Here is a 27,575-nt window from a genome sequence, read left to right as displayed (position 1 = left end):
GAATGCCTACAGTCTTGGAGATTTTCTTAGAAATTTGTTGTATATGTGTATGAAATTTGAGTCTATTATCGAGGTGGATTCCTAGGAATTTTCCCTCTGTTAGCTTTGTGATAGGTGATCCGTTTATTGTTATGTTAAGAGGTACATCTGTAGCTCTGTTACCAAACTGAATGAAGTAGGTTTTGTCAATGTTTAGTGTAAGTTTGTTAGTCCTCATCCAGGTAGATATTTTCTGTAATTCGGTGTTTACAGTATTGGCTAGCATGACTGGGCTCGGGTGAGAGAAGACGTATGTAGTGTCATCTGCAAAAAGTGTGGGTTTGAGTAATTGCGAAGCATTTGGTAGGTCATTTATGTATAGGAGAAAGAGAAGAGGGCCAAGGACACTTCCCTGTGGGACACCAACTGTAATTGGTTGTGCGGAAGAGCTTGCCCCATTTGCGTACACATATTGGCTTCTGTTGCTTAGGTAAGACTTGAGGTAGTTGAGGGAGTGCCCTCTAATACCATAGTGTGACAATTTTACGTGGAGCAAGTCATGGTCAACTGTATCAAAAGCTTCACGTAAGTCAATGAAGATCCCCAGTGGGACTTTTTTCTCTATTGCAGTGTATATATGTTCTAGCATGTGTATAATAGCATCATTAGTATTTTTATTAGGCCTGAATCCAAATTGGCAGGGGTTGAGAATGTTTTGGGAGATGAGGTAGGAGTAGATTCGTTTATGAATTAATTTTTCGAAGATTTTTGAGAGAGGGTGTAAATTGGATATTGGCCTATAGTTATTCAACTCTGTTTGGTCTCCTCCTTTATGGATCGGGGTGACCCTTGCTATTTTGAGAACTGTAGGGAAGGTGGAGGATTCAATGGATTTGTTAAAGAGTGTTGCAATGATTGGTGATAGTACTTGTGACGCTTTTTTGTATATAAAGGGTGGTAAGGTATTTAAATCTCCTGCCTTGTTTTTCAGTGCGTTGATAATAAGGGAGACTTCGTATGGGTTAGTCGGAGCTAGGAACAGTGTGTTCGGGTAGTTGCCAGTGAGGTAGTCATTTGGTGGGGTATCTGAGCTTGGGATTTTATTGGCAAGGTTTTGACCTATAGTGGAGAAGAAATCATTGAGTCTGTTTGCTGTTTCTGTTGGTGGGAGTTTGGGTTCATCTGATTTTGCTAATTTTATTTCGCTATGTCGTGATATCTTTTTTGTTCCCAGAATTTCTGATAGGGTCTTCCAGGTCTTTTTTATATCACCTCGTAAGTTGGATAATCTGTTCTCATAATACAATTTTTTTGCCCTTCTTATCAGGCTGGTTAGGATTGACGAGTAACGTTTTGTTTGGTCTCTGGTTATGTGACCCATTCTGTACTGTTTTTCATATCGGTGTTTTGTATTTATGGATTTGAGAATGCTAGGTGTTAGCCAGGGACTGTTCAGTCTCTTAGCTGTCATCTGTTTAGTTTTTTTAGGGCAGTGCTTGTTATAAAGGTATTGGGTCTTTTTTAGAAAATTATTAAAACATTCGTCAATATCTGTATAGATTTCTAGCTCAGTGTGCCAGTCAATGTTTGTTACTGCTGTTGTGAAGTTATTAATGGCTGCCTCATTGAACAAACTTTAACACAATCTTCTCTTAATTTCTGTTTATAAACATTATAAACACTATGTGTATATACACTCAGACAAACCGAACATCACTTGGGTTGTTGCTGTAGTCAGCGTTTCTGAGAGGTGGAGCAGTAGATGCCGGGTGCCATCCCCCGTTTTCTTGTTGGATGAGTCACTCAGCTCCTGTTTTCTTTGGGTGAACGCTGGGTGAGCACCCGTTTTCTTTTGGCTGCCCATTCTCTGTGATTGAGTCTGGAGGGACTCATTTATACTTATTTAAATTGTAAAACACTAGTTTTACAGCTTTTTTCGAAGGACCTTAGCTCGTAGGTTATTTGTACACTGTAGTACAACATATTTGGACCACAGTGTGGCCTTTATCTGGTTCGAAGGACCAATATGTTGAGAAATGGCATTACCAGCTAAGTTTAAAGAGTTTGTACTTAACCTAGAAAGACAGCTCATCGCCTGCACAGCCGCCCCTGCAGACGAGGTCTTGAGAAGCTGTCGAAGTCATCTCTCAACGGGCTGTAAATGAGTTATAATTTGTAAGATTATAAATTACCCCTAGGGGGTGTTATGTCAGCATATTTCATTCACTGATTGCTGACCAACTTACTTGTGTGGACTCAAAAGTCCGCCCCTTACTGCCGACTATAGGTTGATTACAAACTCCTTGCGACTCAAGAACTGCGCAGTCCCCCGTACTACCAGAAATTCGTAACCTACCTTGCTCTTGTAGCGTGAGCTATGGTGTTCTTCACACCTTCGACAGATATCGGTGACTTGATAGAAGCTGAAGTGTCCTTGGATGTCCACGTCTTCCATAGTCTAGGAAAACGCACACTGGTACACTATGTTTCACAAGATTTGTCTTTATTGTTCACAATCTTATCACTAAAGAAGCTGATCACACTTAAGTGTTTATTGGGTTTTATGAGACACTTTGTTCACACTAACGCACAGATCGTTCTTTGTTGGTTATCCTGGCGTCAGTGTCACTCTCAGAGTCAAAAGTAATCTGAAGACGCCACAGCACCCCACGCCGTTACTGCCCCTTGCACAAAGGAAAAGCTGACATAGTACTTTTGCTTCCTTGCCACTTCCTCCATGAGGCAAAGCAGAATGTTTGATTCTTGCTGTCTTAAGCATAGACAACAATGTCCACTATCTTTACTATGGTAATAAAGTGGAAGCAGGATTTTCCTTAATTGTCCTGCTAAAGTAAGAGATGAACTGTCTTTTATTAAGCTACACTTTGCAACACAGGACCGCACGGAGCGTCGAACCACGTCACATACTGGTACTGCATCTGGGGTCAATTACTCGCTGTAGCAGTAAACAAGATATTTGCCCCTTCTGAGAGGGCTGAAAGGGGCTGAAGGGGGCTGATACCCCCCTACTGGAGAAAATTTCTCCACATAATGAGAAAAAAATTTTTTTGACTGTTTTTGGATTAAAACAGCGACTTTGCACTGTATTTTCGTATGGTATTTATGGTTGTATTCTAGTTTTCCTGATCTCATTTTATAGAATGGACGACATATTACAGAAATTGAGATGATTTTGATTGGTTTCACAATGAAAAGTACCTTGAAATTGAGCTCAAAGAGCAGAAATGTTTGATTTTTACCAAAGTTCAAAAGTAAACAAATCATGCCATGCGTCCAATACATATCAACTGGTGAATGTAATATTCTTTCACAAGTGTGCTGATATTATTTATACTATTTCTACACTAATGCAGTAGTCTGCATAACAGCAAATCTTCTATTTTTTTGTAAGAATAAAAATTCAAAGTGGAAAGCAAAAGAAATATAAGACGGGCCTGGGGACATGACTAATGAACAGAGAACTTGTTATTTTAGTGCCAGAAATGTCTTTCTTGTTTATTCTGGACCCTATTTGGAAATCGGCATCATCTGAAATTTGTGTGAAATTGGCAAAATTGCCAATTTCTAACCACTTTATTGGATAGTTGAAATTGGTAAATGGGTGGTTTCTTGTACTCATTTGATAGAAAAAATGGAGTTCTAGCGAAAGAAATATGATTTTTGTCGACTAGTACACAGGAATTGGCCAAAGATAGGCCTCAAAGTGGGCGGAATCGCCGATGAGTAACCATCAGCGAGACCGCTAACTTCACGAGAGCATAATTCCGTAAGTTTTCCATCAAATTTCGTACTTTTGGTGTCATTATGATCGGGAAAAGATTCTGTCATTTCATAAGAATTTTTTTTTTTTTTTTTTTTTTCCCCGAAAAATTTTCGACCCTGAGAACAAGTTTAGGAGAAGGCCTCTCGACCCTGAAAGGGTTAAATTGGCCAAATTACCAATTTTCGATCACATTATTTTGTAGTTGAAATAGTTGACTTGGCGATTTCTTGTGCTCAGTCGATAAAATAAAAGTAATACGTACTAGTGAAATAGCTAAGAATTTGGTCAACTGGAATAATGTAATTGGCCTAAAATGGGAGTCAATGTTGGCAAAATCGCCAATGCGTAAATATCGCTGACACATCAAAATTCGCGAGAGCATAATTTCGTCAATTTTCCATCAAATTTCATACTTTTTGTTTTATTACCTTCAGAAAAAGATTCTCTACCATTCCATAAGAAAAAATAACAATTATTTTTTGAAAATTCTTCGACACTGGTGCACACTTTGAAATTTGGCCTCTGGACCCTGAAAGGGTTAAGTGAATCACTGTTGTAAAAATTTTTTTTTTATCTTTGTGTAGTTAATTAACCCTTTGAGGGTCGACAGGCCCTCTCAGAAACTCGTTCTCAGGGTCGGCCAAATTTAAAAAAAAAAAAAATTATTTTTTCTTATGAAAAGATAGAGAATCTTTTCCCGATCATAATGACACCAAAATTATGAGATTTGATGGAAAACTTACGGAATTATGCTCTCGCGAAGTTAGCGGTCTCGGCGATGTTTACGCATCGGCAATTTTGCCCACTTTGAGCCCCATTTTCGGCCAATTCCACTGTACTAGTCGACACAAAACATGAATATTTCGCTAGAACTACATTTTTTGTATTGAATGAGTGCAAGAAACCACCCATTTACCATTTTCAACTATCCAATACAGTGGTCAGAATTTAGCAATTTTGCCAATTTCACACAAATTTCAAAAAGTGCCAATTTCCGTCTAGGGTCTAGAACAAACAAGAAATACATTCCTGGCAATAAAATGACATTTCCTCTGTTCATTAGTCACGTCTCAAGGCCCCTCTTACATTCTTTTGCTTTCCACTTTGAATTTTTATTCTCACGAAAAATAGAAGATTTACTGTTATGCAGATTACTGCATTAGTGTAAAAAATGGTATAAATCATATTGGCGCACTTGCAAAAGAATGTTAGACTCACCAGTTGACGTGTATTGGACGCTTGGCATGATTTGTTTACTTTTGAACTTTGGTAAAAATCGAACATTTCCGCTACTTTGAGCTCAATTTCAAGGTACTTTTCATTGTAAAACCAGTCAAAATCATCTCAATTTCTGTGATATGCCTTCTATTCTATAAAATGAGACCAAGAAAACTAGAATACAACAATAAATACCATACGAAAATACAGTGCAAAGTTGCTGTTTTATGTCAAAAAAACGGTCGAAGTTTTTTTTTCTCATTATGCACTGTGTGCTGCAGGATTTTTTTTATACCATGCACACTGACCACATAGACCCATTCTTTCATAAGGAGGCCTACCAGCCTTTTCCCGAGAGATTTGACGGCGCTAGAATTTATGCGTACTAGTACGTCAAAAACCCCTGCGCGTAAGACGTACTAGTACGGCCGAAACCCTCAAAGGGTTAATGCTTGAATTTGATCTTGTGAAGACATGATATTGTTTGGCTATTGGGAGTGTAATTAAAATGTTTAGAATTTTAGAAATTCTAGTATAAATTTTATTTTAATTGTAATTTGAAGATTGTACTCTTAATTTATTTTAATTGTACAGTAAATTTATATTTTCATTATTCTAACAAGCAAAAAAAAATATTTTTCTCAAAGCCCTAAGGGAGACTATTTTCAGTTTACATAGGCCTGTTTATGATTATGTAATCACTTAGCATGTCTTACCAGTGTATGTACGCTGTAATTTAAAAACCACTTAGGAGGCCGTGAACCTGGTGTCATTATATATTGTATTCCAGCTTCTTAATCTGGAATATATACAACAGTGATACTAAAAAAGTATGATAGAAAAGCCTTTAATAAAGGCTTTACTATCATATACTTCCACATCATTTTTGTTAGTTTAAAATAATGTTTCTTTTGTTATTCACATTTGCTTAGAGTTGTGCAAGAAAGGTATAAAATACCGACAATATGAAAGTTAAGACACATGTGCAACATCTGGATATCTTTATTGTAGACGTTTTGCCATCCAGTGGCTTTATCAATACAGATTCTAGGACATAATAGGAAGACAGTAGAACTATATACAAAAGATGAGGTAATCAGTCCCTCAGCCTTGGAGTAAGTGTTCACAGCATCGTGGTGGAGGAGAATCTGGAGCAAAGGCAAGAAGACTGGCGGTTATATAGGCGTCAGTGGATAAGGACGGGCAGCAGAAAAGGGCATAGTCACTGGTAGGCGGGATTCCCCAGTGGAAGTAGGTCCTTCCCAAAGAGATGGGTTAGTTGCAGCAGCCGTGAAGGTGGTCTTGTAGATGTCCTCTGAACCAAGATTCCATGATGTTGCAGTGTCTGACAAGTTGTGCAAGAAAGGTATAAAATACCGATTCTCCTCCACCACGATGCTGTGAACACTTACTCCAAGGCTGAGGGACTGATTACCTCATCTTTTGTATATAGTTCTACTGTCTTCCTATTATGTCCTAGAATCTGTATTGATAAAGCCACTGGATGGCGAAACGTCTACAATAGATATCCAGATGTTGCACATGTGTCTTAACTTTCATATTGCTTAGAGTTGCATCAACTAGGCCCTGTATATTACCAGTACAGCGCTATATAACATACCATACTATTCGTGTTCATAACTTGTATGTCATGCTGTATAAGCTGAAGCTGCCAACTTGGCTTATTTGTTGAGTGTTTTTTGCAAGATAAGCTGGCAAAATGTTTGTTGCAATAGCTCTCAAAAATCAGCAAAGCATTTGTGATCTCCATGCAGTTGAGGAAAGACTACAGAAGCAGTGGAGAAAAGGGGATTATGTATAGTGGAAGAGCCAATCCAGTAGAAAAATCAGCATGGAAGAAAGAGAGCTGTATTATGTATTAAGAGTGACCAGTAAAGCAGGTTCAAATTGCCAGAGAGCAGCTAAGAGGCTAGATAAGAAGAAAAAAATTTGATTATAGTAAATGATTGCTGCTGTAAAGATCATCTTGTAGTGTCCACTTAAAAATCAAAAGCAAGAAGGAAAGAAAAACCAAATGTCACTACAAAAGTGGCAGGAGTCTGTGGTCTACATGTGTTGGATGGAACAGGCATTAAGGTAAGATGAAGTAGGATTCAAGGAGATCTCTGCAAGTTGGGAAGCTCCACCCCAAACAAATTTATGGCAATTGAAATTTCCCAATGGAAACAGCAGTTCAAACAAGAAAGGAATGTTAAGATTATCCAAGGGCAGGACTAGAAGATAAGGAATAGTATTTAATACCTGTGGAAATAATTGCTAGTCAAGAGTCCTAGACTGAAAATCCTTCATTGTCATGATGTTTACCTTTTTGTAAATAGATACAAAGAAAACTGAGATTAACATCTGAAGATCATGTCAGTTTTCTTTCTTACTTTAAAAATTCTGTTGTAGGACATAAAATGCAGTATAATGAAAACCAGAAAATGACAAATACAGTACAGGGTGAACTTGCAGAGAAAATGGGACAATTAACTTCTTCTTTGTTGGAAGCCCTGAAATTAAGTGCTAACAATGTTGAGAATTTAAAAAAAGAAAAAAATTCTGAAATTGTATAATCTTCTGAAGGAAAGAACACCAAAAATATATAATTTGATGGATTTACGCAAACAAAAAATTGGTGGTCTTGGCACAATTTACACACTGGCGATTTTTGCCCACTTTGTCTTATTTTAAGTCAATTCTTAGCTATTTTGCTAGTATGCTCTTTGTTCTATCGATTGAGGGCAAGAAACCTCCCATTCTAAAGTGCACAGAAATTGATAATTTGACTCGTATTACACAATTTCAAAAATTTAAAGTCCAAACTAGACACTTTAGGCATTCCAGCCACTAAAGCAACCTATCCTTTCTTCATTAATCACATTCCCAGGCCTCTTCTCAATAGCACTTGCACTCCATTTTGAATTCATCACACAGTTTTACCCTATTTCTCAGATAATAAAATTTAGACAGGAATGATTGAGCATGGTTGAGGGTGTCTCAGTAATTGAAGCAGACCTAGTTAAAACCCATTCTATCAATTGATACCAAGTAACAGTCAATAAAACCATAAAAACCACCTTCAGACCACCTCAAAGTTGCTATTTTAAGTTAAACATACGGTTAGAGGTTTACATTTCTTCATTATGCACTGCACGAGGCAGGATTTTCGTATATTGTGCACACTTATTGCACAGATCCATTCTCTGTTGTCCATGTAAAAATTTACCACTCGCTGCATATTTGAAGGAACTGTGCTTAAAACATTTCTTCGTGAGTGACACTGGTATCGATAACATTGATCTATGTATGGGAGTAAAAGTGTTAATCAAATTTTTTAGTTGGTAGGTCCATGTATGAGGGAACACAACACAAGGAGACAAAAGTGCAGATGATGTGGATGGTAACAAGTAATAGGAGTGGAAAGATGTAGGCAAGTAGGCAGATGCAACAGAAGTCACAACAGTATACAGTGGAACCTCAAATTTTGAACGTATTGCTTATCAAACTCTATTTTCGAACCACAGGGTACCGGACCTGTCTGCCAGCCCGCCCTGTCCTTGTCCCTATGCAGGCGCCGTGAGCCAGTCTGGCTTTGTTGATGCTTGAGTGAACAGTAACCTGCGGTCTCATTCAAACATTTTACAATTAATTCATTGTGTTTAGTGCTTGTGGGACTGTGAAATAAGCTACCATGGGCCCAAAGAAACTTGCTAGTGGTACCACTGTGGTAAAGAAAGTGAGAAACACCATAGATGTGAAGAAGAATAGCATTCTTGGTATAAGAGGCATCATTATGAGGGTTGACACATTCCATAAGAACATTACCAGTGGTGAAAATTGATCACTATTGGGGAAGGGGGGGTCAGCAGATACTGTAGAAGAAAAACTAAATCAACATCTGGAGCTCTAAACGTTCCTCGGGTGAGTTAAGAAAGAAGCATCTTTGGTGTGTTACAGAGCGTAAAGAATCCTTATCTTGTTTATCTAGCAGTGTGTTATCTGTTTTTTCCATTATTAAGTCAAGTATTAAAATATGTTTTGTCTTTATAGTTGCTGCTGCTGTATGACTCATTTGGGTTTAGTGCTTTGTTGTGAATATAATAACTATTTAATACAAGTGGTAATGTTAGTAGATTTTCAGATAGTGTTGGTTCAACGTGTTCAAGGTGCTGGGAGATGCTTTTTATGATGCCAGTGCTTCACATTTCTGTTGGACTTACCTTAAACGATATATTTGTTAGGTAAGATCTCTTCAGATGTCATTTTCATGTTCAGTGTATTTTAGCTGAGCTTTTGTAAGGTCTAGCAATACATCACATTTCTTGAAAGTATTGAAAATATATACATGTATACATGTATCCCATCCTTATTCTTGGAGAGCTTATTCTGCACAGTGATGCCTCTTTTATTAAGCTGGTTTTAACATAATTAATGTTTTGATATGAAATGGGGGGGCCCATCATTGTAATAAATCTATTACCTACTGAATACTGCACTTGGCTAGCATAGTCCCAGTAATGGTCTAGATGTTTGGCTAAGTCTTAGTTTGCTCTCACATTCTGCTCATGACCATATTCTTTGTGTTGTGCAGGCACTATCTGTGTCCTATGCAACTCCCAGTCCAGCTGTCCCCTCTCTCTCATGTATAGATTGCACTCTGCCTCTCCACTTTACAATTTGTAGATTTCCTCATGGCTCTTGGAATACTTAAAATGTGATATTTGTTTTGCCTGGCTCACTGACTTGTGTTACCAGTGCTGACTGTCTGGTTTGTTCGTGATTAGCCAGCCCGTCTTGCATTTGCAGATTTCTTATGTTTGTTGTGGCTAGTCTCTTATTATGGTCCCCCTTTCTCTCATTTGATCCATGCAAGAGGCTTTATCCAGCTTTCTGTATTAATAAGCCCTGTGTCTGCCATGGGACTGTAGGCTTCCCTTTGCCTCATAGAAGCATTGCCTGTGCTTGTTGCCACAAGAGTCTGGGTCAGTGAAACCTGATTTCTTCTACACTGAGCCCTAGTCACTCATTTGTCTTCTGTGGCCAAGACAACTGCCAGATACTTAACTGTTTAACAAATAAATGGTTGACAAGCTGGTGCTTGGTTAAAATCACATGCCACAATGTGCCACTCATAGTCTCCCACATCTGATGATGGGGATCAGTATGTGCTTCAGTCCCCTATACATCTTCCATTTTTCTGGAGGTCCCATGCCTGTATCTTTTAATTTTTCCTGCTCATTTGCCTGGTATTCCTTGGGAACATTAGAGTTGGTTGGACTCATTTTGGGCCACATTGGGTTTGGCCCTCAACCCTTCTTGTGCTCTGGACCTAGTTGGGCTACCTTCTCTGGTTTGCTATGGTGCCCATCATGGCAAATTCATAGATTTTTGCACCTAGTGCCTGCCTCTTGTCGACCTCATGATTGTATTAATGTTGGTAGAATTACCAATAGTATGTTAAGTAAAAGGACACAGATGCAATTAATGCAACATTTTATTGTGGCATGCTCAGCAGTGTGGTGGTCAATCTGAAGATTGGCCCTCATATTCCTTGCAGTTTTGAAGGTTTCCTTAGCGATGTTAGAAAGTTCTTCGGCACATTCGGTTAAGTAAGCTTGGGTAGCTGGAGAGAAAGGGTGTTTGGAGTTGGAGAGTTGCATAGGAGTAGACTTAGGGATCACCTTTTCAGCCAGGCAATCTTGTAGGAAGTTGTCTGTTGCAAAAACTGTGAGCACAAAGAAGGGTGATCCCTAAGCCTACTCCTACACAACTCTAACTCCAAACACCCTTTCTCTCCAGCTACCCAAGCTTACTTAACTGAATATGCCAAAGAACTTTCTAACATCGCTAAGGAAACCTTTGAAACTGCAAGGAATATGAGGGCCAATCCTCAGATTGACCACCACACTGCTGAGCATGCCACAATAAAATGTCGCATTAGTTGCATTTGTCCTTTTACTTGACCTCGTGATTCACAAGCTGGCACCTCATTTGATGTTGCATGCCACTTCCCTACAGGGTATGTCCCCTTATGGCACCCTAGACTAGGGGTTATTTTTCTGCCTGTGGGGAATTGGTTTTATCTACTAAGGATGGCTTGATATGCTCATGATAAATGTTCTCCATTCGAGGCAGGATCCCATTTCTTGTGACTCTTCCTCATGCTCCAGTGGGAAATCATGTCCCACCCTGCACCTGAAAGCCCTGCTTTTTTTGTCATATAGAAACATGTAGTAGCACACTGCTGATGTATCCAGTTTTGCTAAATAAAAAAAAAATTGTTTTGCATGATTTGCATCCTGGTGTTAGCTTCTTGTTTGGCCTTAGTGGGCTGCATCATTTTTTCTTTCCTCTCTCTCTGGTATGCATTTTCAGCTTATGGATAGTGCTAAGAATTTCCACTCGTGTATCAGCCTTTTATTACATACCCATTCCATTAAGTGTTGGTGTTCCTATATTTTGCAGACTTTCCTGCAACTGGTTTGCCATTTCTTTCCATGTTTATGAATTTCTGGATGGGGCCTTTGACAGTTAACTTTCTCATTACTGATGACGTGTTTCTTCTTTCCTTGGCATTCCGTACAATGGTTGGGTGTAGGTGTTTGACTTTTCTTATATTCACCTGTTATATCCTGAACAAGTAAGAGGGTGCCTGTGTCTGCCAGTGATCTGCAGATGGGGCTTAATTTATCAGTTTATTTTATGACTGGTCTTCCTTCTCAGGTGGTGTTATCAATGCTCATTGGCATTTGAACATTTCTTACTTGCATGGATTCTGCTCCACTCAATAGCTGCCCCTTCCATTCTGGGTGCTAATGGTATGATTCTAGTGTGGTCCCTCCCATGGTCCTACAGCTATACTATTTCTCAGCTATACTATTTCTGGTCAACAATTAAACTGGGTGGGTTGTGCAGACAACAGATGACACCTGTGCGGTGCAACAATAAAGTAAAAAGTGAAGCGCAGATATAAATGAGAACTTGGCATCTGGCCATTAGTAGGGCCAGGAGAACTGAGTGATAGGCAAGTTACAGGAAGCTTTATTCCAATTTGGACCCTCTATGATGACCCTAGTAGCAAGGCATCTTTCTTCCTAAAAAAAAAACTTCATAAGCAGAATTTTGAGCTTGCAACATTCCTAATTTCTAGAATGACCTAATTAAAGATTATTCAGATTACATTACCCTGCTAGGGAAGTGCCTTGATGCTGGTAAAGGGACTCTTGATCCAAGAAATTGGACTCCTCTTCCTTTGGATTGAATCGCATTCCCCCAGGCTGTGTGAGACCTTTACAAGTAAGTGTAATGCTTTCCCATGTAATATCCAAATTACAAGAAAAAAATATTTTGTTTTTAAAATGTTGAAGAGTACCTTTGAAATTTTTTAAGATAATTACAAATGTGAAAAATTTAATCACAGCATTAGAAGCATTAATAAAATTAAGATTTATTATGAGAAATACTCTTTAAAATAAGGTTATTAAACGCCATGTCTGTGACGCAATCCAGTATATTTTATTCCAATAGCAAAATTCATTAACATTCCTAAAATTACCTCAAAGTCAATAAAAAAATAAGAAAGAATTATACAATATAACAGAAACAAGTGACATGAAGTAAGTGACTTGACAAGTTTACTACCGGACTTGATGCCTGTATAAAAATAAAATCACAAGAACAGTAGTATCAACGGACTCTGACCTAGATGCTGGTTCTCATGGAATCTAAATTATAATATACGGTATATTATATATAAATTTACAGCCAGATATTCAGATTAGTCTGATATCCCTTTCTTTACAGTATTACCTTAGCCTTTGTTAATGGAGTTTTTACAAAATAGAAAATGTATTGTGTACTTTGTCAGCAATATAATCCCACACATCCAATTATGAAAAACAGTCAAACATAATGATAGCTCGTGCTTTTTTGAAAGAAGCTTGCTGAGCAATCATTGGCGTGTCACAATGAAATTAACATTATTATATGTTTGAGGTACTGTGTAGAGAAGCACATTCTTTTGTAAAGATAATAATACTGTACTTTGAATGTCCTATCTCTTGTGTGATAATACTTTGAACCCTTATCACTTACTAGGAAGATTCAGAACTACTATGATTTCTATTTGGGTAAACACTTTACCCAGTACTGTACTGTACCCTAATTACCTTTAAAAGAAAGGTAATTGATAAATTCATAATTAATGATTTTCAAAATATCACAGAAATCAACCTAATATCTGATTCCAGAGAGTCTTGGATTGTTGGTCACATTTTAAGAGAGACTAGGAAAAAGTTGCAGGAGTAGCAAACAAGAAAACTGTCTTGAGAAGAATCTTTTGTAAGACTTTACTACTGTCTTCAGTCAGTTAATAGAGAATAAAATTTATAACATGATCAACAGCTATATACATGGTGTGGAGTTAAGAGTTTTTTTTTTTTTTTTTTTTTAAATCTTAGGAGTAATATACAGTGCTTTATGTACAAGAACTTTCCTGATACTTGGCTCTTCACACATCCTCCAACCAGAGGTTATGAGCACCCTTTCTGGCAAGGTATCAAAATCTGCTGAATGCTGAGCACAACCTAAGAAACAGGCCATTTTGATTAATTATGATGTAAGATATAAACAACTAGTTATAAAAAGAAACTTTATATATTTTAAGAAAGTCTTTGTAAATCAATATTACCTGATCTTTGGTCAGCACGGGCACAGCACCTTTTAAATCTATTTATTTGTTTTTCTTTCCACTACACTACAGATGAAGAAGAAAATAAGTGGCCAGAAAAATAGACTGCCAAAAAGCATGGACTGGCTAATTGCTTCATCTCATCATCCTAGCAATACCAACTGGTTTATTAAAGATATCTTACCTATTTCTTCCATGTCCTATCTCAGACTATGTATACTGAAGATAATCTGTTAGTTTTACTGATTTTCATGTAAATGATTACTAAAATATTACTAATTTTCCTCAGACTTTAAGAGAAAAATGAGTTACTTTCCATCTAGATCTACCATTACTTATAGTATTGTTGTTTTCAATTTATATTTTTTAAAAATTTAAATAAATTATCTTTAGCAATGAATGAGGAGACTAAAACTGAGGTATTTCACACTTCTTACTGTACACTTAGCTAATGGTAGATGTTAGCACAGGTCAGTTTTTATACGTAATTCTGGTTGACGCATTTAGTCAATCTTATCCCCATCACCATATGATATACCCAAATCAGAATTCTGTGAAAAAATTGTTGTGCACTGGTAAGCCAGGAAAATGTTTGTGGTAGGGGATCTTAAGTATAACCTGGTTGATAAAAACCAGCCTTTATGTGCTCTTGTAGAGAGTGAGATAACTACTAGTAAACTAGTTCTATCTGATAGCATACTTAAAATCACAATTTATTTTTTTTTAAAGAAATCAAAAACCAATAAAGTTGTTTGAAATGAATGTTTTACAAGAATAATAGTTTTCTAAACCCATGTGGGTCATACAGTGCTATGGGTAGGAGTGTGTTAAGGGTAGGGCATAAGGTATATTTAAATTGAAATCATGGTTGGTGCAATGGGTTTTCGTTAAAAGGTGAAAGAGCAAATGTGTGCTAAAGGTGGGACTTTTCAGTGACGAGTGTGTTTGTTCATTGTAATGCCAGGAGTGAATACTAGAGCAGATGTGGCAAGTGGGGAATGGTTATCTCAGACACACTGAGAGCTCGGTGTTGAAGGTAGAATATAACAAGACGAGCTAAACCACAAAGTTCATACTTTTTGGTGAATGTAGTAATTCACAAAAAAAAAAAAAAAAAAAAAAAAAAAAAAAAAAAAAAAAAAAAAAAAAAAAAAAAAAAACAATAACTTGGGCAAAAATTCATTGGCATCAATAAAAACCCAGGGTTATTTATGAAACTTTAGTAATTTTGAGTAGGAAAAAAAAGTTTACCATTTTAATGACACTGTACTTTGTTGTGTGAATAGAATCTTCCCAGGGGTTAACTGCTAAACTGGTGGTAACACAGACCTACTTTAGTGGGATCAGTGTTGGTAAATTTGCTGCGAGTGGCAAATTTTGGCCTAGATAAGAGATGGGTCTGAGCGGTAGGTGTGCACAGTATTAGAAAAAAAATCTTTAACCAAGTAGTACATGAGAACAGCTAACCTCTGACCCAGTGCTGGGGTTAAAGTGGCAACTTTAGGACATTTTTTTTTTTTATGTTGGTTTTCATTGTTTTACTGGTTGTTTCTTGGTCCCATTAGCTAGACTAGAACACATGCTAGTGGAATGACTGCATTCTCTTTTTTTATTCAAAATGTAGAGCAAGTGTTGTGTAGGAGAGCCCTGGGAACATGATTAACAGAGGGAAAGTTGTTTTAATGGCTGGAATGCCTACAGTTTGTTTTTTACCATTTAAAATGTGAATCTGTTGAAAAAGTGTAAAATTGGCCAAATTGTTGATTTCTGGGCACCTAATTATAATAGGGGCAGCTCTGATACCTGAATGGGCTGTTTCTTGCAATCATTGTATAGCAAAATAGCTGGGAACTGGGCCTACAATAGGCCTTAATATAGGCAAAATTGCTGTTGTGTAGTACTCCCTGACCTCCAACTTTGCACTGTGTAATTCTACAATTATTACATCAAATTTTGCATTGTTGTCCTTGTCATTAGAAAAAATGCTCTACCATTGTACAGGATAAAAATATTTTTTTAATTTTTAAGTAAAATTGCTGATACAAAAGGGGCTTTCAATTTTGGAGCTGCCAACAGTTTCAGATTTAGGTAAATCTAGGACCATCGTAAATTTGAACATCACCAACTGAACTTACTTTATAAAAAAAAATATTGCATTTAGAGAAGGGGTCCCCCAACCTGCAGTCCATGGGCCGCATGTGGGCCTTCTAGAAAATGGACATGGCCCTCTTATGAATTCACTTTTATGTAGGTTCCACAGTGCAGTGCCAACTAAACTCTGCAGCTTTCATCACACATTTGATCATCAATTGTGGCCCACTTGTGTAAGAAGGTTGAGGATCGTCGATTTAAAGTAAACAAATTGATTTTAAAGAAAGGAACTGAAATAGAAATAAAACCTTTGGCTTGGAAATGGCTATATTAGTTAATGAAACCTGTGGAAAGTTCTAAATCATCTGAAGGCACTTGGTATGATTTAACAAGTGGACCAGCCTTGAATGATTTTAAGCTTGAGATAAAGCTGATCTAAGTCGTTTTCCCCCCAAAAAGAATTTACCTGCCAGAAAGGCTTGGTCAAAAGAACATCAAGATTGAATTACGCGTTTTCAAAAATCTTTGAAAAAACAATTGATTACCTGGGGCTGTTTCGAAGGTCATTGCCCCTAATGGTTCAGTCCATGACCAAGCTTCCTATGCAAATAGAAAAGCAGAGGCAAGAAGCTAGCATAATTTCTTTTCTCTGCCTGGAGTACTCTATGAAAATAGAACCAAGAAATATATTTAGGGAGCTAGCTTCTGGAACTGAGCACCATTAAAGAGCATGTTTTGACTTTTAGGCAAGATAGGTACTGTTGAAATTTAAAAAAAAAAAAAATAACAGTACAGTATTTTGTTGAGCTGATATGATTGGTTATTACAAATGCCATCTAGTCAAGTGATTCAGAATCTTTACTAGCCATGAAGAAATGTATTCTATTAAGAATTCAAAATACCATGGCTGAAACAATTCATAATTAACCCATAAAGTAAGCAAGATGATAATTTGGTTTATCTTGGACTATTGCAGTAATTATGGTCAAACATGGTTGCTTGAAGTTTGGTTTAATCTACCATTTTAGGTTGGTTGTATATGTAGCATGTAATGTATTCCTCAGCCAACTTTAAATTGTGATATAAAAGAGAAACAAATTCAGAGGGCATCAAATCACTTGTATCTTTTTTTTTTTTCCCACTAATAACTTTATATATATATATATAATATATATATATATATAATATATATATATATATATATATATATAATATATATATATATATATATAATATATATATATATATATATATATAACAGGACATATGCATGCTTTTCAGCTCTGAATGACCTTCACTGGTTTAGCCCTGCGACTAATAATTATGCTATTTTATGCAAAATGGTTTGCTAATGAAAGCTAGAGAAAGATTTTAAGGGACACTAAATGAAATGTATTTTGTATACAATATTTTTGATTTTCAAGTATGGTCTTGCTCAAATATTTTCTTTTGGCATTACAATAAAAATAATAAGTACCATTTTACATTATCACAATTGTTATACAAGAAAACAGTTTAATAAACTGGTGAACTGACAAAATACTGATGTTTTTAAAAAAATATGCTTAAAATATAACTTAAGGCTTCTCTTTAATTTCAAGAAAATGCTTATCTCCTTTCAATAATAACACTAGAAAAAAGCTAATTTGTAATGCTGCTCTTCTTAAAAGTACATAGATGTGACAGGCTGAGGAAATTACAAAATACAAACACTGAGGTTCAATGTTGAACTCCTCATTAATTGCTTTAGATATTTTCATAGGTTAATAGTACTGAATCTTTGTGAATGGTTAGAATCTCCACAAAAATTTACAAGTCCTCTGTAAGAACTACCCATATTCATTTCAAAATCTCAAAATTAATAAATCAAATGCTGGTACGACGATATAAACAGTTTTGAAAATATGGAAGTATTTGCAGTTTGCTGTACACTGGTATAATACTTTGACTCAGTTTTAAAATAAGTTACTGGCAGTGAACTTCACAATTCACAATAAAGAAAATAAGAGGTTGCAGATCATTGATTTTTTTACTTCATTAAGCCAGTCTGCCAAGCTTCTGACTCTCCAGAGAGGAACAAGAATGGGAAAATAAATAGCTGATCACAGGGTTGGATCGAAGTTCATGCAAAACACACTTGGGATTAAATACTCCAATAGAGTATAGAGTAATAAAGATTAGGTAGTCTCTTGACTCAGAGTAAATCGAGTAAAAAAAAAATAAGCATGTACTTTGAGCCTAGAGACGTATATCCTAAAAGCTGGTATGTCTCTATATAATAGCTATTATGAATAAAGAGAAAATGGACCTAAGACTGGTCAGACATCCAGCAATGTACTTGGCCCTTATTGTATAACTTTGTTCTCGAGCAAGAAAAATAGATATTTAGTAAGGGAAGATAAATCAAGCACTGCAGAATGAAAAATACTTCCCTTTTCTTTTCATTAAAAAGCACGATGCCTAACTAATATTCATCTAGTAAAAAACGGTGGGTAGGTCACTATTTTACAGCTACGAAGGGGACTAGATGAGGTGTCTTGGTAAACAACCATCTACAACAAACCAGGACACTGGTACTGGGAGGACCCGCCTCAGTTGTGAACCACAAATCACTGCAAGTACCACACAAGAGCTATACATGTATCTCAGTGCTCTGGTGGGGGCTACATCCCTCAAACATCCTGGACTGTTTTGTACCGTAGCATCAACAGTGTCATCTCTCTCCACTCCGCCCCAGCCAACAATAGGCAAGTCAGACATGCTGACATTCCACATCGGCTGAAATAATTTCAGGTAATGTGTATGTATTTGTGTATACTCACCTAGATGTGTTGCCTGTACTGTATATGCATGTGTTGGTGTGTGTATGTGTGAATGTTTACTTTTACCTGTTTCAACTGTATCAATTGCTCACTGAAAGCACATTAGCTCAAGCTATCTTTCTCTAAGTATATAAGAAATTCATATGTCAAAATATAAGGGAAAAACCTTCCATCTATTCTGATGACACTGAATATTAAGTATATCAATTTTAAAAATAGTTTGCTTCTGACAATGTAATTATTTATAAATACTTTGTTAAATACATGTTCTCAAACAAATATTAAGGCCAAAGGAATATTATGGAAGAACTTATCTCCAATAACATTATGCAGTATTATTGCCATATAAGCCTTCCAGTTTTATGCACTATTCTGGCTACAGTGATGCATGGAATAATTTGTACAATGCTTTAAAACAGTGAAGATAAAAAAAAACAGACTACATTCTTTCCAAAAGCAGTTCCCCATCAGATATGCTGCTATCCACAGAGAGCAATAATCAGCCGTTGAAGTTGTTTATGCAGCTCTAGAGGTTCTCACTATCATTTACATATTCAAATGTAAAATGAACTTTTAGTTGCAAAATTCCCATTGATTACTGTTCATAACTATTACTCTTAACTTAAATATCACACATGAAATTCTCCCTCAATCCAGCTCTGGCCTATAAATAGTTTAACAAAGGAACTTTTCTACCAACAGGTATTATTTGAAAATTTGTTAAACAAAGTACATGAACAATAAATTCTGCACCTGTATTAATACGGCTACTTCTCGTAAGCCTGTGTAATATGAATACTTTTCAAATGAGGTAGTCATTTATAAATCAATAATACAAATCCTTTGACATATGACAATTAACAACTTAGGCATTCATATTATGTCTAATACATCTTATTTTAATCTTTGGGGGATGTAAGCAACAACATTTGTAAAGCTAAACCTCTCTTGAAGCAAAATCATAATAGGCAGTGATGGTAGCTTGGAGTCAGCAGATTATGAATGCTGAGACAGAATTTAGACTTTATTTGCAGCGTAATATATATTTTCTATAACCATTCACATAAAAAATCTTTACACATGCACTAAAATTACTGTAGCTTTGCTATCAGAAAGGCAAATCACAATATGCAAATAAAATGTTTTGACTTGTTAAGGTCACTAGAGCTGGAGCACACACAGTGGCAGAGTTTACTGTCCCTTATTCCTGCATCACTAATATCCACAGTCCATCAAGTTATGAGTTGCCAGGTAGAGGTTTGCATATCAGAGAGCTCTGGGCAGCTCTGTCCACTGTATTGATGCACCACTTTGAACACTCATCAGTCGTGTCAGGTCCTGTCCACAGGAAATGCTTGAGCATCGGCGTTTAAAATTCAGCTTGCCTTTGTCCGTGGATACTTGGCAGTTATCCCATCCGATGGCTTCAATGACAGTCCCGATGGTCAATTCTAAAAGATTATTTAGTTTAATTTTCTTTCAAGGACATTAATCATTTCAGCATATACATAATGAATTAACATTAAAAAAAACTGAAGGAAGGTGCTTCAAAATGTTAAGTGACTTGTTTTTGAAAATTATTTTTTTATTTCCATGATATATTTTGAAATATCCTTTGCTTGTAAAATGAAAAGCAAATAAAGATATAAAGGCAATCTAAAACAATAGTTTGTAACTTTACTGTATATTACCACCCATAAGATGGCCCAGGGGTAATGGGGGCAGTAACATTTCTTCAAATAATAAGATATTTGCATAACCTCAAGTACTAGATAGTTATATTTTGGGGGAATCAGCTGCCAACACATGCTCTGTTTTTATATCCTATGAGAAAACCAATGCAAATATAAATGAATTATCACATGGTCACAATCCTAATTATAGTCCAAAGATATTTTACCCTCCAGGGGAAAACTGCAGTACTGTAGTCCCTTTAGTAACCTGACACCTCAGACTACAATCAGTCTGATTATGAATCCAGAGTTCTTACCAGTACTATTTGTAAATTATTAAAACTCTAAGTCAAATGCCTTGCATGGTACTTGGAGATTTGAAATTGGCTATACCCTGATCAATTTTGTTTTAGAAAGGGCTGCTTTATCATCAAATATAAGAGTGAGAGGGGCTAGGTTTGACTGATGTCGTAGGTACGGGAGTAAATTTTTGCGGAGCTTTCAGAAGAGGTGGTTTTGATAAGGATGTGCCTTGGTGCACACATGAAATCTTTGTGGACAAATACTGTTATTGCCATCTTTTTCAATGTAGAATGTCTGACACTTACATTAAAGGTGTTTATCCCAGGCACTTTCCTTAGACTTCTAAGGCAGATTACCAATTTTTACTTGGATTTTTTATCCACAAGAATTCAGTGTTTGAGTGAATAGTACCCTTTCCCTAGATTCTGTAGAAGTTGAAGGCATACCATACCACAAGTCTGAGTCCTTAGCACTACCATATTTCTATTAGCTATTAATGGACTTCCTCAGTTCTCTCGACAAATATCTATTCAACCTTATATGTGAATGATTTTACCATTGTCTTTGCAGGTATGGAATGCAGCAACACACTGCAGAATGAGTAAGCAACTGGACAATTTCATGTGATTTCAAGTTTTTTAATAGTAAAACCAACTCTAACCTTCACAAGCTGCCTTATTTCTCAACCCATTTTGTACCTAAAGGGCACCCCCCCTATTTCAGTATATGCCACTGTTAAATTTTTAGTCCTTACCTTTGATTTTTGAATATGGCAGTCTCAAATCTTGCTGAAGCAAACAAGCTTATTTGCCTGGCTCCATTAAAAATTTTAACATTTATATTTGGGAGGTGATAGACATATTCTTAAACTTCATAATGCCCTAATTCTCAGCCTACTCAGCTACTCTGAAGAAACTTCCTGCCATTCACTATCATGGGTTACATATATCTCTTTAGTCTTTCTTTCCCAGTTGAGAGCTTGTTTACAGAAGTAAACCTCCCTTATCACAATCAGCATGATACCCATTGCCTTTGTAATCCTCATACATATCAAATAATCATAGATGTTATTGATGTATTCATTTGAGTTTTTATTTTATTTTTTTTTTTTTTTTTTTTTTTTTTTTTATTATCACACCAGCCGATTCCCACCAAGGCAGGGTGGCCCGAAAAAGAAAAACTTTCACCATCATTCACTCCATCACTGTCTTGCCAGAAGGGTGCTTTACACTACAGTTTTTAAACTGCAACATTAACACCCCTCCTTCAGAGTGCAGGCACTGTACTTCCCATCTCCAGGACTCAAGTCCGGCCTGCCGGTTTCCCTGAATCCCTTCATAAATGTTACTTTGCTCACACTCCAACAGCACGTCAAGTATTAAAAACCATTTGTCTCCATTCACTCCTATCAAACACGCTCACGCATGCCTGCTGGAAGTCCAAGCCCCTCGCACACAAAACCTCCTTTACCCCCTCCCTCCAACCCTTCCTAGGCCGACCCCTACCCCGCCTTCCTTCCACTACAGACTGATACACTCTTGAAGTCATTCTATTTCGCTCCATTCTCTCTACATGTCCGAACCACCTCAACAACCCTTCCTCAGCCCTCTGGACAACAGTTTTGGTAATCCCGCACCTCCTCCTAACTTCCAAACTACGAATTCTCTGCATTATATTCACACCACACATTGCCCTCAGACATGACATCTCCACTGCCTCCAGCCTTCTCCTCGCTGCAACATTCATCACCCACGCTTCACACCCATATAAGAGCGTTGGTAAAACTATACTCTCATACATTCCCCTCTTTGCCTCCAAGGACAAAGTTCTCTGTCTCCACAGACTCCTAAGTGCACCACTCACTCTTTTTCCCTCATCAATTCTATGATTCACCTCATCTTTCATAGACCCATCCGCTGACACGTCCACTCCCAAATATCTGAATACGTTCACCTCCTCCATACTCTCTCCCTCCAATCTGATATTCAATCTTTCATCACCTAATCTTTTTGTTATCCTCATAACCTTACTCTTTCCTGTATTCACCTTTAATTTTCTTCTTTTGCACACCCTACCAAATTCATCCACCAATCTCTGCAACTTCTCTTCAGAATCTCCCAAGAGCACAGTGTCATCAGCAAAGAGCAGCTGTGACAACTCCCACTTTGTGTGTGATTCTTTATCTTTTAACTCCACGCCTCTTGCCAAGACCCTCGCATTTACTTCTCTTACAACCCCATCTATAAATATATTAAACAACCACGGTGACATCACACATCCTTGTCTAAGGCCTACTTTTACTGGGAAAAAATTTCCCTCTTTCCTACATACTCTAACTTGAGCCTCACTATCCTCGTAAAAACTCTTCACTGCTTTCAGTAACCTACCTCCTACACCATACACTTGCAACATCTGCCACATTGCCCCCCTATCCACCCTGTCATACGCCTTTTCCAAATCCATAAATGCCACAAAGACCTCTTTAGCCTTATCTAAATACTGTTCACTTATATGTTTCACTGTAAACACCTGGTCCACACACCCCCTACCTTTCCTAAAGCCTCCTTGTTCATCTGCTATCCTATTCTCCGTCTTACTCTTAATTCTTTCAATTATAACTCTACCATACACTTTACCAGGTACACTCAACAGACTTATCCCCCTATAATTTTTGCACTCTCTTTTATCCCCTTTGCCTTTATACAAAGGAACTATGCATGCTCTCTGCCAATCCCTAGGTACCTTACCCTCTTCCATACATTTATTAAATAATTGCACCAACCACTCCAAAACTATATCCCCACCTGCTTTTAACATTTCTATCTTTATCCCATCAATCCCGGCTGCCTTACCCCCTTTCATTTTACCTACTGCCTCACGAACTTCCCCCACACTCACAACTGGCTCTTCCTCACTCCTACAAGATGTTATTCCTCCTTGCCCTATACACGAAATCACAGCTTCCCTATCTTCATCAACATTTAACAATTCCTCAAAATATTCCTTCCATCTTCCCAATACCTCTACCTCTCCATTTAATAACTCTCCTCTCCTATTTTTAACTGACAAATCCATTTGTTCTCTAGGCTTTCTTAACTTGTTAATCTCACTCCAAAACTTTTTCTTATTTTCAACAAAATTTGTTGATAACATCTCACCCACTCTCTCATTTGCTCTCTTTTTACATTGCTTCACCACTCTCTTAACTTCTCTCTTTTTCTCCATATACTCTTCCCTCCTTGCATCACTTCTACTTTGTAAAAACTTCTCATATGCTAACTTTTTCTCCCTTACTACTCTCTTTACATCATCATTCCACCAATCGCTCCTCTTCCCTCCTGCACCCACTTTCCTGTAACCACAAACTTCTGCTGAACACTCTAACACTACATTTTTGAGTACCAACCCTATTTATGGCCCTTCATCTTCTGCTTGTGAGCTCTAGCAAAACTACATTAATTTCCGTCCCCTTTATGTTCACCCCATATTGTATTTTTCCTCTGCCCTTCCTGGAAATGTTTGGTGCACCCCTCTTCCATGCCCTAAAGCCAAGATATTTGATACAAATTTTTAGTATGCTATGGCAATGTACATTAATGGTTTCAAATCCTCCAACATGGTCAAATGTGTAGTCCCCACCCCTGACCCCCAGTAGCATAATCCAAAGACTTTACTAGAATCGGCCAGCATTTTTATGTGCCATACTTGTTATAATACACATTGCTACAATGTACACTTCATTTACCATTTCAGATTCTGTGTAGAAAAATTTCTCATCCCACTGTTCCATATACAAGTGGTTATGCTGAATGTCTAACACTTGGATTTTTTTTTTCCTAGGTCCCAGGACATATTGACAACCAGGGTAACAAATGCATATTCACAGTGCTATTTTCACACAGGAAAGTCCCTTATTCTGACACCTTTTTCTGTTATCTCAGAGACTCCAGAACCAATGGCAAGAGTGTTGTCTATAAAAATGACAAAAATGTTCCATCAAACCACAACTGGCTTTCTGACTGTCTTGCCACTGTTGTCAGACATGGAAAACTGCCCTCTGACCACTTTGGGGACTACCAGGTGAATAACAGCTTGCCGCATAATGTATTAGAGAACACACAGGATATACTTTTAGCATCTCCAATGCTCAGATACATTCCTAGCAAAAAATCCCACCTTTGATTTTAACTATGCTTTTAACTAACCTGTTGCTCCAGTCATAATAACTCCTCACTAACTCCCTATTTTACTAATCACCTTTATAACTTGGGCCACCTTTGCACTATATGACTAATGCAAGTTTAGCAGTTCTTTGTGGATAGTTTCCCTCCATTCTCTTCTCCCCTGCTCTTCCCTTTCACTGAACTTGATTGCCTCTCATTCTCCCAGGTGATGTATATCTCGTGTGTGCTGGAGTAAAATTAAATATTTAAAAAAAAAAAAAAAATGTTCTTACAAAATGATTAAATTCCTAAAGATAACTATTCAGTAATAAAAGCCAATTAAGAATGTCAGATGTCCTCCCAATTAAGGTTCCTTGATGCCAGTGAGGGACTAATGATCCAAGGAATTGGACCAGATTTCCCCTTCCTCATATCAAACCTGCCTGCCTGCCTCTTATTCTCTTATCCCAATGCGTTTAACACTGGATGAAAGTGCCCGGCATACTTTAATGAAGAAATACCCAGCCCTGTTAGGTGTTTCAGTTCAAAACTTGCTGCTGGCCTGGCAACACTCGGTGTGTTCTAGACCTATGCAGTGAATGGAAGTGTGGGGTCTCCCTGTGCTGCTTGGTCTTGCATGCTGAGTTTATTGGACATACCTTCTTATTCCCTATACAGTGTACCCCCGAATTAAGTCATCGGAATAAGTAATATTCGGAATAAGTAAATTTTTTTCGTCAAAATATTGGCTCGGTGAATGTCACTGAACTCGGTATAAGTCATTTGTGTCAGGGCCTGAGTGGCCCCGACACTCCATGTACAGCCAGTGTGCCATTGTTTACCAGCCAGTGAGGACGATGCCATGCATTCATAAGATATATTTTGTATTACATTTTTTAGTGCTTGTAACTGCTAAATAAGCCACCATGGGCCCAAAGAAAGCTTCTAGTGCCAGCCAGCCCTTTGGTAAAGGGCTGAGAATGAGGGAAGAATGTGCCTTTCTCAGTGATTCTGCAATATGTACGATACTAAATTGTAGCATTAACAGTGTAGCAAGTAAGTTGAGCGATTAATCGACCGAAAAAGGACAGCACGAAACTGCTGCCGCCTTCACCACTATGTAAGGCTCATCTTTCAGTGCCCCTTATACACCCAACAAACAACACACCACTCGTGACATTCTTAATGCCATATTTTATTCATTCTAGAGTATATATCGTGTTTCCATGTTAATATTGTTTATTATGTCATATTAGATGAATTGTGCTAGATAAAAAAGCTGTAGAGCTGATATTAGTATCATATTGAAGGACTATCTTGTCTCCCAACACAATTCCTAACATACCCCAGAAACAGACTTCTCTGGAACACTTTTTTGAGTGACAGGGGTCCAGTGACTCTCAAGATGGTCCTAGTGGCATTAAAAAACAAAGGAGGGAAGTAACCCAGGATAAGGTCTTGGTACCTGAAGTCTTTATTGAAGGGGATTCCCCTTCCACACAATTGTAAACTACTCCATCCTCTCCCCTCCCATCTTCCATACATCAACATGTCCTCAATAAAGGTAAGTGTGAAGTTATTGTTTTATTCTTCATGTATCATTGTTTTCTGTGTAGGTAAATGTATATTTCATGTCTGAAACATATTAATTGGATTTCCAATATTTCTTATGGGGAAAATTAATTCAGAATAAGTTGGATTTGGAAAAGTCAATCTCTGGAATGGATTAACTGTGTAATCCGAGGGTCCACTGTACAGTAGAACCTCAAAAATCGAACTTAATCCATTCCAGGAGCTAGTTCTAAATTCGAAAAGTCTGAAATTCGAAGCAATATTTCCCATAAGAAATAATGGAAATACAAATAATCCATTCCAGAAACCGATAAATATTCACACAGAAAATACATTTTAGAGAGATTAATTACAGTTTTACATACAACAAATACTATAGTTTTTAATTGTGTATAGTAATACATATAAATAACATTTTTACTTGCCTTTATTGAAGATTGGTGATGGCATCTGGAAGATAGGGAGGAGGAGAGAGAGGGAGTTGGGGTTAGTGTTTGGAAGGAGAATCCCCCTCCATGAGGACTTCAGGTAAAGCCCTCTCTGGGGTTACTTCCCTTCTCTGTCTTTTAATGCCACTAGGACCAGCTTGAGTCACTGGACCCCTGTCTCAAAAAATAACTGTCCACAGTCCTCTGTTTCTGGCACCTCTTTAACATTTCCCTAAAATGAGACATGGTTCTGTCACTGAACTTGTTGCAAAGATGGCTTGTTTCAGCTTGCTCAGGGTGGTACTTCTGCACAAACATTTGGACATCATTCCACTTGGCACAAATCTCCTTAATCTTTGAAGAAAGCACCTCATCCACTCCCTATATTAACACCTTTCGCAACATCAGCTTCCTTGATTTGTTCTTTCTTTGACAGGATAGAACCAATGGTCGACTTGTTTTTCCCATACATCCTGGCAAGCTCAACAAGTCTCGCACCACTCTCATACTTCTGTATTATTTCCTTCTTCACATCAATGGTGTTTCTCACTTTCTTTACCACAGGGGTACCACTAGCAAGTTTCTTTGGGCCCATGGCAGTTTATTTCACAGTCCCACAAGCACTAAACACAACGAAATAATCACAAAATGCACGAATGAGAGCGCAGGTTAGTGTTCACTCAAGCATAAACAAAGCTAGACTGCTCACGGCGCCTGCGCGGGGACGCGGAAAGAGCGGGCGGCAGACAGGTCCCGTACCCGGCAGTCCGAAAATAGGGCCGCGTTTGATAATAGGGACACAGTTTGTCCGAAAAAATGGTCCTATTTTCAAAACGTTCGATATGTGATA

At 37.5% G+C, this 27,575-nt stretch overlaps 1 protein-coding gene and 1 long non-coding RNA gene across 6 annotated transcripts in view; one reads left to right on the top strand and one right to left on the bottom strand.

Annotated features, from left to right (window-relative positions):
- Positions 1-6,686: 6,686 nt before the first annotated feature.
- LOC128696320 (uncharacterized) lies at positions 6,687-13,884 on the top strand. The gene is made up of 3 exons (XR_008408140.2): positions 6,687-9,225; positions 12,178-12,280; positions 13,746-13,884. It is a non-coding gene; the product is annotated as an uncharacterized lncRNA (long non-coding RNA).
- The window catches only part of Camta (Calmodulin-binding transcription activator), an 891,447-nt gene continuing 876,348 nt past the window's right edge, over positions 12,477-27,575 (bottom strand). For all 5 annotated transcript variants that reach the window (XM_070092342.1, XM_070092341.1, XM_053787510.2 and 2 more), the window contains one exon: positions 12,477-20,037. Coding sequence is in view for 1 of the 5 variants with exons in the window: in XM_053787510.2 (XP_053643485.1) it covers positions 20,013-20,037 (25 nt within the window). In the remaining 4 variants the exon portion in view is untranslated. The remainder of the gene's footprint in view (positions 20,038-27,575) is intronic.

Source organism: Cherax quadricarinatus, chromosome 39 (genome assembly GCF_038502225.1).
Source record: "Cherax quadricarinatus isolate ZL_2023a chromosome 39, ASM3850222v1, whole genome shotgun sequence".
NCBI classification, from domain to species: Eukaryota; Metazoa; Arthropoda; class Malacostraca; order Decapoda; family Parastacidae; genus Cherax; species Cherax quadricarinatus.
This window is presented reverse-complemented; position numbering and strand designations above follow the sequence as displayed.